At 44.8% G+C, this 13596-nt stretch overlaps 1 protein-coding gene across 2 annotated transcripts in view; it reads right to left on the bottom strand.

The window, feature by feature from the left end:
- The window catches only part of CSE1L (chromosome segregation 1 like), a 94678-nt gene that overhangs the window by 80447 nt on the left and 635 nt on the right, over positions 1 to 13596 (bottom strand). For both annotated transcript variants that reach the window (XM_085861247.1, XM_085861248.1), the window contains exon 2: positions 1739 to 1833. In XM_085861247.1, coding sequence (XP_085717373.1) covers positions 1739 to 1823 — 85 coding nt within the window. In that variant the 5' untranslated portion in view covers positions 1824 to 1833. The remainder of the gene's footprint in view (positions 1 to 1738; positions 1834 to 13596) is intronic.

Raw genomic sequence — 13596 nt, 5'->3', positions numbered from 1 at the left:
AATAAATGTATTTATATATTTATTCCTAAAGGCTGTGCATGCCATGTGCTCCTGCTCTCTTTTCCACGCCAAACATGTCGCTGTCGATTGGTAACCCATGGGTGAATTATAAATCGACATTGTTGTCAGACTGCGTTTGGAATTAAGGGAGACAATCCCCTCAGTGGCGCCTCGCCCAAATTTACCCTCAAGCCGGCTATCTGCAGGATTACAATTCCCAGCCTGTTCGGTTCCGCACCATTAATCAGTTGCGCTACAGCGTTTATAGAGGAGAAAAGGGTCGATTTCTCCGTCGTCTTTCTCCATAGTCTCCAACAATTAAGAGAATCAAAACAACATAATCAAAATACATACTGCTCGGTCTGTACACAAACTTTTCCAAGAGAAGATTGGATCGGCCTATTTGTCATTTCCCATCTGATATCATGGTTCATGGTGCTGAGGTCCCAGGTTGAAATCTCACTGAATATGTACATTTGTCTATTGTCCACATATGCCCTTACATATTGGTGTTCAAGTACAGTGACCTCTCATAATGTGTGCCCTGTACGCAATTCATGTACGAGCCGCGACACCACTATGCAATTAAATTAATTAAAACTCGTCCCACCTTTCAGGGCAAACAAAGCCCCTTTGTGTAGTTCACAATCAGAGGCTCAAATTCAAACTCGAGAGAAAAGTGAAAGTACAAATATCATGCCGGCTTTTCAACACTGCAATGTCAACAATGACGAGGGTTCCCCGACCCACGTGCACACCGAATGTATATTACCGACCCCCCCCCACATTCTCAAAACGCAAACATATACACATCACAAAGTACACCACATCAAGAAAGAGGCGGTGAAATTGTCATGTAAACACTTCATCACAATCAATGCCAATGATTGATGGCTGACAACTCCCAACCTCCATCTCACAACCCCATCTTTAAATGACTCCAACACAAAAAAATATATATATATATTAAAATAAAAAACACACAAGATACAATTCCAAACAACTGAACAACTGGCAGACACTCGGTGGGATAACCGAGCAACCAACCGGTTTGCCATGCGAGGGTCAAAAGAGAAAAATAATAAATACAGCGATAGGTCAACCTCCGAGGGAAGGAGGTCGTTCATCACGATGGCGCCCGAGCCAGTGCCTCCAGAGGAATGAGCAGAGAACGTGATGATTTATGGAGACACATGAGGGCAAGGGGAGACGCCAGGGGCAAGTGGAGGGTTCAGGGCAGAGCATATAGGGGGCAATGCTCACCCAAGTCTCTTTCTTTCTTTCTTTGTTTCCCCCCTCTACTTTTGTTCTCATTAATCATTTGGCCACCAAGCTATCCTCAAACTGGGCCAATTAGAGGGAGCTCGTGGCAAGACAGCCAGCCCTTCTCAAACCCCCACGCTCCACACGGCCACGCTTTTCCGACACCAAAATCAATACTTCACATCTCTTCATAAATCGGCATTTTCCAACCAAAACTCGACTCCCAGCATGTGGGCACGCGGTGAACGTCAAACCATAAAGCAAACAAAGATATTCAGCTGTTTACCATGATAATGAAAGACAAAATACATACACAAGAATAAATAACAGTTTAGCAAAGTTAGATTGAAAAACTGAGAATTGATCATAAAGTTGTTTTTTTTGTTTTTTAAATCAAACACAGCAATATTGCCTAATCCTTTAACCACATTTACATTTGTGAAGAAGATCCACAGGTAATCGGCACAGAACATACCTGGCCGTCGTACTGATGGATCCGGAGAAAGCGTCTTTTGCAGGTAGTCTGTTAGCGTTTGCAAGTTGCTATCAGTCAACTCCATGTTTTTCACACTGTGGAGCAGAATTATAAACAAAATTATGCCCAAATTATCTCTATTTATGCATGTGTCAAAGAGAATGATCTTGCTGGCTGGTTCCAACGATGACATTTAAACAGCGACCCTAGTAGGACATCTTGCTGTACCACCAAGCACGCTTTCATTTTATTTACAAAGTCAAGGTTTGTGGAATCACGGCGCCGACTCGGGCCGTCGACGCTAGAAATCGAGTACAATCAAAATAAGGCCAAAAAGAAGAAACGCTCGGTTATTTCAAGATCAAAAAAAAAATCCCACTGAATAGACATGTGAAGAAGAAGAAAAAGAGAATGGGGGGGGGTTGGGGGAGGGGGAAATGAGTAAATAAATAAGACATGGATTTAATCGGAAAACTCCCAGTGGCAAGACAAGAAAAGTATGCCGCCATGAAAACGATTGTGGAGAGTTTAAAGAAGATATGGGATTACTCGATTACAAAAACAAGTTCACATCAATTAAATTCCAGTAGACTGGTGAACCCAACAAAAACTCCACAATTCAAAGGAAGGAGAATAAGAAGGGAAATTAAATACAAAAAAAAATAAATAAAAAAATAAAAAAACTAGAAGGGCATTCGATGGAGCACATACCTCCGCCACGCAATGCCTGATCCACGAGAACATATCAGGCCCAAATCATTTTTGAGATATCGTGCTATCGAGTACTATATTGTTTTTGGCCCTATCTCTCAATGATGAAGAATCACTTAAGAGTTAAATAACTCTCGTATCCAGATCCGGATCTTCACCAAAATCTAATCGATTCGTCCTTGCCACACACCCAACCTGTCCAAGCTTCATCCGAATCCGTCCACAACTTTTTGAGACATCCTATACACAGACAAATAGACAAACGAAGACAGAAACGGGTGAAAACATAACCTCCTTCACCTTCGGTGGTGGAGGTAATAACAATTTTTTTTTAAGGTCCCTTTGTTATCTCTGCCAGAAGACATGGATGGAGGTTATGCTTTCACCCCCGTCTGTGAACAGTACATCTCAAAAAGTTGTGAACGGATTCAGACGAAATTTGGTGGACAGGTTGGGTGTGTGACAAGGACAAATCAGGATTCAGATACAAGACTTTTTTTTATAATTCTCTACATGATTCTTCACCATTGAGAGACGGTGTCAGAAAACGATATAGAACACGATACTGTATTTCAAAAAGTTGTGGACGACTTATGACAAAACCAGGTGAATGAGTCAGTTAGGTGACAAGAACAGGCCGATTAGATTTTGGTTGTGATCAGTGTCACAGACCAATGTCTGTTAATGTCTTTGTCCTGCATGTGATCTGTGCAAGTGACACTCGGGCAACAGAAGCAGAATGCCCAACGATGAAAAGTTCAAGATCACATGAAGGAAAGAACAAGCAGTTCATCTTCCTGGCAAACACAGAAACAGAGCATGCACAAGAAAGAAAGGATTATTTTAATCCAATAAAACTCAAGTGATTATGATTGGAAAATGTAGGAAAAAAATACAAAACAACAAATAAGAGAAACATTTCTTTTTTTGTCTTGTGTGCATAGTCAAGGCTCGTGGAGGAGCTTGTATTTGTACACTCAACGGACCAGGAATCAACAGGACAAAAGGAAGAGTAGAGAGAGGGGGGAAAAACACCAACAGCAGAGTTAAAGGTCAAGATAGAGGGAGACTTGGACAAACAATTGGGTATGGAGAGGATTGGTGAGGAGGACAGGATGCCTGGAGAGGATTGGTGAGGAGGACAAGCTGTATGCAGAAGGAAACTTTCAAGAGGGAAAACTGGAAATTTGGAAGGAGGGATAGTGGTGGAGTGGGAGAGGAGGGGTGGTTAATGAGGGTAAAAAAAATGATGGTTTTGGATTGGGGACTATCTGAGATTGTGAACAGCTCTCTTGAACACCTGGAAGAAAGAATGAGATTCAAGAGAATGTGGAAGTTGGTTCCACATTCAAGAGAATGAGAATGTGGTACGGGGGGGGGGGGGGGGGAGGAGAAAGACGAAGAAAAAAAAAAAGATGTTATACATAGCACACAATACTTGCGAAATCAAAAAAACAAATTTGACCTGAAAAATAATTGGTGCTTTAATTCAATGACCAAAGCAGCAAATCCTTCAAATTTCAAAGCAATCAGATGAAAATTTACAATTTTAGAAATTTCGTGCATGTCGATTTTTTGACCCATGTTGACCTTTTGGCCCATGTTGACCTCAAAAGTAATAGGTGGTTGAATTCAGTGACATGATATGCAAATCCTGTTCAAATTTCAAGTCAATCGAATGCAAATTGAGAATTTTGGGAATTCGACAAAGTTGTTGACCTTTTGACCTTTACACCTCAAAAACAAAGGGCTTCTTGCTTATGACGAACTCTACCAGGTGGTGAAGTTTCGTGAAGATCGGTTTGAAATTATGACCTGCAGGCGATTGACATATAAATGAAAAAAAAAAAAATCACTCATAGAGCGACACTTGGCAAAACAGAACAAAGTAGAACGGCACTCGGAAGAGCGCGTACCTCTTCCGGCTGAACAGTTTACGTTTTGTACCCCACTGATGGGCTGGATCTGAACCAAAATCGAATTGGCTTGTTCTTGTCACCTAACAAACTCGTCAACCTAGTTTTGTCACAACTCATTCACAACTTTTTGAGCTATCATGATATACATCGTTTTTGGCCCTATCTCTCAATTTTAGAAATCAGGCTCGTGTTGACCTTTTGGCAGATGCTGACTTAAAAAATAGGTGGTTGAATGAAATGACCTGACATGCAAATGCTCTTCAAATTTCAACTTAACTGGATTAAAATTGAGGATTTTAGAAATATGGCCTATGCTGACTTTTTGGACGAGGTTGACCTCAAAAATAGTAGGTGGTTGAATTCAGTAACATGCAAATGCTATTCAAATTTCAAGTCAATCGGAAGAAAATTGAGGATTTTAGAAATTTCAAAAAGTTGTTGACGTTTGGCCAATGTTGACTTTTTGACCTTTGACACACCAACCATTGACTCACCCCAACCAATCACAAAACACACCAACCATGGACTCACCCTAACCAATCATAAAACACACCAACCATGGACTCACCCTAACCAATCATAAAACACACCAACCATGGACTCACCCCAACCAATCACAAAACACACCAACCATGGACTCGCCCCAACCAATCACAAAACACACCAACCATTGACTCACCCCAACCAATCACAAAACACACCAACCATGGACTCACCCCAACCAATCACAAAACACACCAACCATGGACTCGCCCCAACAAATCACAAAACACACCAACCATGGACTCACCCCAACCAATCACAAAACACACCAACCATGGACTCGCCCCAACAAATCACAAAACACACCAACCATGGACTCACCCCAACCAATCACAAAACACACCAACCATGGACTCACCCCAACCAATCACAAAACACACCAACCATGGACTCACCCGAACCAAGCACAAAACACACCAACCATGGACTCACCCTAACCAATCACAAAACACACCAACCATGAACTCACCCTCACCAATCATAAAACACACCAACCATGGACTCACCCCAACCAATCACAAAACACACCAACCATGGACTCACCCCAACCAATCACAAAACACACCAACCATGGACTCGCCCCAATCAATCACAAAACACACCAACCATGGACTCACCCCAACCAATCACAAAACACACCAAACATGGACTCACCCCAACCAATCACAAAACACACCAAACATGGACTCGCCCCAATCAATCATAAAACACACCAACCATGAACTCACCCCAACCAATCACAAAACACACCAACCATGGACTCACCCTAACCAATCACAAAACACACCAACCATGGACTCATCCTAACCAATCACAAAACACACCAACCATGGACTCACCCTCACCAATCATAAAACACACCAACCATGGACTCACCCTCACCAATCATAAAACACACCAACCATGGACTCACCCTCACCAATCATAAAACACACCAACCATGGACTCACCCTCACCAATCATAAAACACACCAACCATGGACTCACCCTCACCAATCATAAAACACACCAACCATGGACTCACCCCAACCAAACATAAAACACACCAACCATGGACTCACCAGAACCAATCATAAAACACACCAACCATGGACTCACCCCAACCAAACATAAAACACACCAACCATGGACTCACCCCAACCAATCACAAAACACACCAACCATGGACTCACCCCAACCAATCACAAAACACACCAGCCATGAACTCACCCCAACCAATCACAAAACACACCAACCATGAACTCACCCCAACCAATCACAAAACACACCAACCATGAACTCACCCCAACCAATCACAAAACACACCAACCATGGACTCACCCGAACCAAGCACAAAACACACCAACCATGGACTCACCCTAACCAATCACAAAACACACCAACCATGAACTCACCCTCACCAATCATAAAACACACCAACCATGGACTCACCCCAACCAATCACAAAACACACCAACCATGGACTCACCCCAACCAATCACAAAACACACCAACCATGGACTCGCCCCAATCAATCACAAAACACACCAACCATGGACTCACCCCAACCAATCACAAAACACACCAAACATGGACTCGCCCCAATCAATCATAAAACACACCAACCATGAACTCACCCCAACCAATCACAAAACACACCAACCATGGACTCACCCGAACCAAGCACAAAACACACCAACCATGGACTCACCCTAACCAATCACAAAACACACCAACCATGGACTCACCCTCACCAATCATAAAACACACCAACCATGGACTCACCCCAACCAATCACAAAACACACCAACCATGGACTCACCCCAACCAATCACAAAACACACCAACCATGGACTCACCCCAATCAATCACAAAACACACCAACCATGGACTCACCCCAACCAATCACAAAACACACCAAACATGGACTCGCCCCAATCAATCATAAAACACACCAACCATGAACTCACCCCAACCAATCACAAAACACACCAACCATGGACTCACCCTAACCAATCACAAAACACACCAACCATGGACTCATCCTAACCAATCACAAAACACACCAAACATGGACTCACCCTCACCAATCATAAAACACACCAACCATGGACTCACCCTCACCAATCATAAAACACACCAACCATGGACTCACCCTCACCAATCATAAAACACACCAACCATGGACTCACCCTCAGCAATCATAAAACACACCAACCATGGGCTCACCCTCACCAATCATAAAACACACCAACCCTGGACTCACCCCAACCAAACATAAGACACACCAACCATGGACTCACCAGAACCAATCATAAAACACACCAACCATAGGCTCACCCTAACCAATCACAAGACACACCAACCATGGACTCACCGTCACCAATCATAAAACACACCGACCATGGACTCACCCCAACCAATCACAAAACACACCAACCATGGGCTCACCCCAACCAATCACAAAACACACCAACCATGGACTCGCCCCAATCAATCAGAAAACACACCAACCATGGACTCTCCCCAACCAATCACAAAACACAACAAACTTGGACTCACCCCAACCAATCACAAAACACACCAAACATGGACTCGCCCCAATCAATCATAAAACACACCAACCATGAACTCACCCCAACCAATCACAAAACACACCAACCATGGACTCACCCTAACCAATCACAAAACACACCAACCATGGACTCATCCTAACCAATCACAAAACACACCAACCATGGACTCACCCTCACCAATCATAAACCACACCAACCATGGACTCACACTCACCAATCATAAAACACACCAACCATGGACTCACCCTCACCAATCATAAAACACACCAACCATGGACTCACCCTCACCAATCATAAAACACACCAACCATGGACTCACCCCAACCAAACATAAAACACACCAACCATGGACTCACCAGAACCAATCATAAAACACACCAACCATGGACTCACCCCAACCAAACATAAAACACACCAACCATGGACTCACCCCAACCAATCACAAAACACACCAACCATGGACACACCCCAACCAATCACAAAACACACCAACCATGGACTCACCCCATCCAATAACAAAACTCACCAACCATGGTGTCTCCCCAAGCAGTCACAAAACACACCAACCATGGGCTGACGCCAACCAATCACGAAACACACCAACCATGGACTCGCCCCAACCAAGCACAAAACACACCAACCATGGACTCACCCTAACCAATCACAAAACACACCAACCATGGACTCACCCTCACCAATCATAAAACACACCAACCATGGACTCGCCCCAACCAATCACAAAACACACCAACCATGGACTCACCCTAACCAATCACAAAACACACCAACCATGGACTCGCCCCAATCAATCACAAAACACACCAACCATGGACTCACCCCAACCAATCACAAAACACACCAAACATGGACTCACCCCAACCAATCACAAAACACACCAAACATGGACTCGCCCCAATCAATCATAAAACACACCAACCATGAACTCACCCTCACCAATCACAAAACACACCAACCATGGACTCACCCTAACCAATCACAAAACACACCAACCATGGACTCACCCCAACCAATCACAAAACACACCAACCATGGACTCACCCTAACCAATCACAAAACACACCAACCATGGACTCATCCTAACCAATCACAAAACACACCAACCATGGACTCACCCTCACCAATCATAAAACACACCAACCATGGACTCACCCTCACCAATCATAAAACACACCAACCATGGACTCACCCTCACCAATCATAAAACACACCAACCATGGACTCACCCTCACCAATCATAAAACACACCAACCATGGACTCACCCTCACCAATCATAAAACACACCAACCATGGACTCACCCCAACCAAACATAAAACACACCAACCATGGACTCACCAGAACCAATCATAAAACACACCAACCATGGACTCACCCCAACCAAACATAAAACACACCAACCATGGACTCACCCCAACCAATCACAAAACACACCAACCATGGACTCACCCCAACCAATCACAAAACACACCAACCATGGACTCACCCCAACCAATCACAAAACACACCAACCATGGACTCACCCCAACCAATCACAAAACACACCAAACATGGACTCGCCCCAATCAATCACAAAACACACCAACCATGGACTCACCCTAACCAAACATAAAACACACCAACCATGGACTCACCCCAACCAATCACAAAACACACCAACCATGGACTCACCCTCATCAATCACAAAACACACCAACCATGGACTCACCCCAACCAATCACAAAACACACCAACCATGGACTCACCCTCATCAATCACAAAACACACCAACCATGGACTCACCCTCATCAATCACAAAACACACCAACCATGGACTCACCCCAACCAATCACAAAACACACCAACCATGGACTCACCCCAACCAATCACAAAACACACCAACCATAGACTCACCCTAACCAATCACAAAACACACCAACCATGGACTCACCCTCACCAATCATAAAACACACCAACCATGGACTCACCCCAACCAATCACAAAACACACCAACCATGGACTCACCCCAACCAATCATAAAACACACCAACCATGAACTCACCCCAACCAATCACAAAACACACCAACCATGGACTCACCCTAACCAATCACAAAACACACCAACCATGGACTCACCCTCACCAATCATAAAACACACCAACCATGGACTCACCCTCACCAATCATAAAACACACCAACCATGGACTCACCCTCACCAATCATAAAACACACCAACCATGGACTCACCCTCACCAATCATAAAACACACCAACCATGGACTCACCCCAACCAAACATAAAACACACCAACCATGGACTCACCCTAACCAATCATAAAACACACCAACCATGGACTCACCCCAACCAAACATAAAACACACCAACCATGGACTCACCCCAACCAAACATAAAACACACCAACCATGGACTCACCCCAACCAATCACAAAACACACCAACCATGGACTCACCCCAACCAATCACAAAACACACCAACCATGGACTCACCCCAACCAATCACAAAACACACCAACCATGGACTCACCCCAACCAATCACAAAACACACCAACCATGGACTCACGCCAACCAATCACAAAACACACCAACCATGGACTCACCCCAACCAATTACAAAACACACCAACCATGGACTCACCTCAACCAATCACCAAAACACACCAACCATGGACTCACCCTCATCAATCACATAAAACACACCAACCATGGACTCACCCTCATCAATCACAAAACACACCAACCATGGACTCACCCTCAACCAATCACAAAACACACCAACCATGGACTCACCCTAACCAATCACAAAACACACCAACCATGGACTCACCCCAACAAATCACAAAACACACCAACCATGGACTCACCCCCAACCAATCACAAAACACACCAACCATGGACTCACCCCAACCAATCACAAAACACACCAACCATGGACTCACCCCAACCAATCACAAAACACACCAACCATGGACTCACCCCAACCAATCACAAAACACACCAACCATGGACTCACCCCAATCCAATCTAAAAACACACCAACCATGGACTCGCCCCAATCAATCACAAAACACACCAACCATGGACTCACCCCAATCCAATCATAAAACACACCAACCACATGGACTCACAATCAATCACAAAACACACCAACCATGGACTCACCCTAACCAATCACAAAACACACCAACCATGGACTCACTGGCCAATCATAAACACACCAACCATGGACTCACCCTCACCAATCATAAAACACACCAACCATGGACTCACCCTCACCAATCATAAAACACACCAACCATGGACTCACCCTCACCAATCATAAAACACACCAACCATGGACTCACCCTCACCAATCATAAAAACACACCAACCATGGACTCACCCTAACCAATCATAAAACACACCAACCATGGACTCACCCCAACCAAAATAAAACACACCAACCATGGACTCACCCCAACCAACACATAAAACACACCAACCATGGACTCACTCACCCCAACCAAACACCAATCACACCACACCAACCACTCACCCCAACCAATCACAAAACACACCAACCATGGACTCACTAACCCGCACACCCCCACCAATCACTCACCAACCAACTCACCCCCAACCACACAAACACACCCCATGGACTCACTCCAATCACAAAACACACCAAACCACCAATCACCAACCAGAAACACCACCAATCACAACCATGGACATAACATGGACTCATGGCCCCAATCAATCCACAATAAACGACTCACCAATCCACATAAAACCACACCAACCATGGGCAATCACAAACACTCGAACCAATCAATAAACACACAAAACACACCAACCATGGACTCACCAACCTCACAAACACACCAAAACATGGACTCGCCCCAATCATAAACACACCAACCATGGACTCCACCCTCACCAATCATAAAACACACCAACCATGAACTCACCCCAACCAATCACAAAACACACCAACCCCAACCAATCACAAACCAAACATAAAACACACCAACCATGGAGCACTCCCATGCTAACCATGGACTCACCATGGACTAATACCATCACACCCAACCATGGACTACAAAACACACCAACCAACTCATCAAAACACACCAACCATGGACTCACACACCAACCAATCACAAAACACACCAACCATGGACTCACCCCAACCAATCACAAAACACACCAACCATGGACTCACCCCAACCAATCACAAAACACACCAACCATGGACTCACCCCAACCAATCACAAAACACACCAACCATGGACTCACCCCAACCAATCACAAAACACACCAACCATGGACTCACCCCAACCAATCACAAAACACACCAAACATGGACTCGCCCCAATCAATCACAAAACACACCAACCATGGACTCACCCCAACCAATCACAAAACACACCAACCATGGACTCACCCTCACCAATCACAAAACACACCAACCATGGACTCACCCTAACCAATCACAAAACACACCAACCATGGACTCACCCCAACCAATCACAAAACACACCAACCATGGACTCGCCCCAACAAATCACAAAACACACCAACCATGGACTCACCCCAACCAATCACAAAACACACCAACCATGGACTCACCCTCACCAATCACAAAACATACCAATCATGGTCTCGCTCCAATTAATCACAAAACACACCAAACATGGACTCACCCCAACCAATCTCAAAACACACCAAACATGGACTCGCCCCAATCAATCACAAAACACACCAACCATGGACTCACCCTCACCAATCATAAAACACACCAACCATGAACTCACCCCAACCAATCACAAAACACACCAACCATGGACTCATCCTAACCAATCACAAAACACACCAAGCATGGACTCCCCCTCACCAATCATAAAACACACCAACCCTGGACTCACGCTCCCCAATCATAAAACACGCCAAACATGGACTCGCCGCAATCAATCACAAAACACACCAACCATGGACTCACCCCAACCAATCACAAAACACACCAAACATGGACTCGCCCCAATCAATCACAAAACACACCAACCACGGACTCACCCTCACCAATCATAAAACACACCAACCATGGACTCACCCCAACCAATCACAAAACACACCAAACATGGACTCGCCCCAATCAATCACAAAACACACCAACCATGAACTCACCCCAACCAATCACAAAACACACCAACCATGGACTCACCCCAACCAATCACAAAACACACCAACCATGGACTCACCCTCACCAATCACAAAACACACCAACCATGGACTCACCCTCACCAATCACAAAACACACCAACCATGGACTCACCCCAACCAATCACAAAACACACCAACCATGGACTCACCCCAACCAATCACAAAACACACCAACCATGGACTCACCCTCACCAATCACAAAACACACCAACCATGGACTCACCCCAACCAATCACAAAACACACCAACCATGGACTCACCCCAACCAATCACAAAACACACCAAACATGGACTCGCCCCAATCAATCACAAAACACACCAACCATGGACTCACCCTCACCAATCATAAAACACACCAACCATGAACTCACCCCAACCAATCACAAAACACACCAACCATGGACTCACCCTAACCAATCACAAAACACACCAACCATGGACTCACCCTCACCAATCATAAAACACACCAACCATGGACTCACCCTCACCAATCATAAAACACACCAACCATGGACTCACCCTCACCAATCATAAAACACACCAACCATGGACTCACCCTCACCAATCATAAAACACACCAACCATGGACTCACCCCAACCAAACATAAAACACACCAACCATGGACTCACCCCAACCAATCACAAAACACACCAACCATGGACTCACCCCAACCAATCACAAAACACACCAACCATGGACTCACCCCAACCAATCACAAAACACACCAACCATGGACTCACCCCAACCAATCACAAAACACACCAACCATGGACTCACCCCAACCAATCACAAAACACACCAAACATGGACTCACCCCAACCAATCACAAAACACACCAACCATGGACTCACCCCAACCAATCACAAAACACACCAACCATGGACTCACCCCAACCAATCACAAAACACACCAACC

This window comes from Eptatretus burgeri, chromosome 17 (genome assembly GCF_056783735.1).
Source record: "Eptatretus burgeri isolate ZD-2024b chromosome 17, Ebu_testis_v1, whole genome shotgun sequence".
In the NCBI taxonomy this organism is placed as follows: domain Eukaryota; kingdom Metazoa; phylum Chordata; class Myxini; order Myxiniformes; family Myxinidae; genus Eptatretus; species Eptatretus burgeri.
Note: the sequence above shows the minus strand (reverse complement) of the source record. Positions and strands in the feature narration are given on the sequence as shown.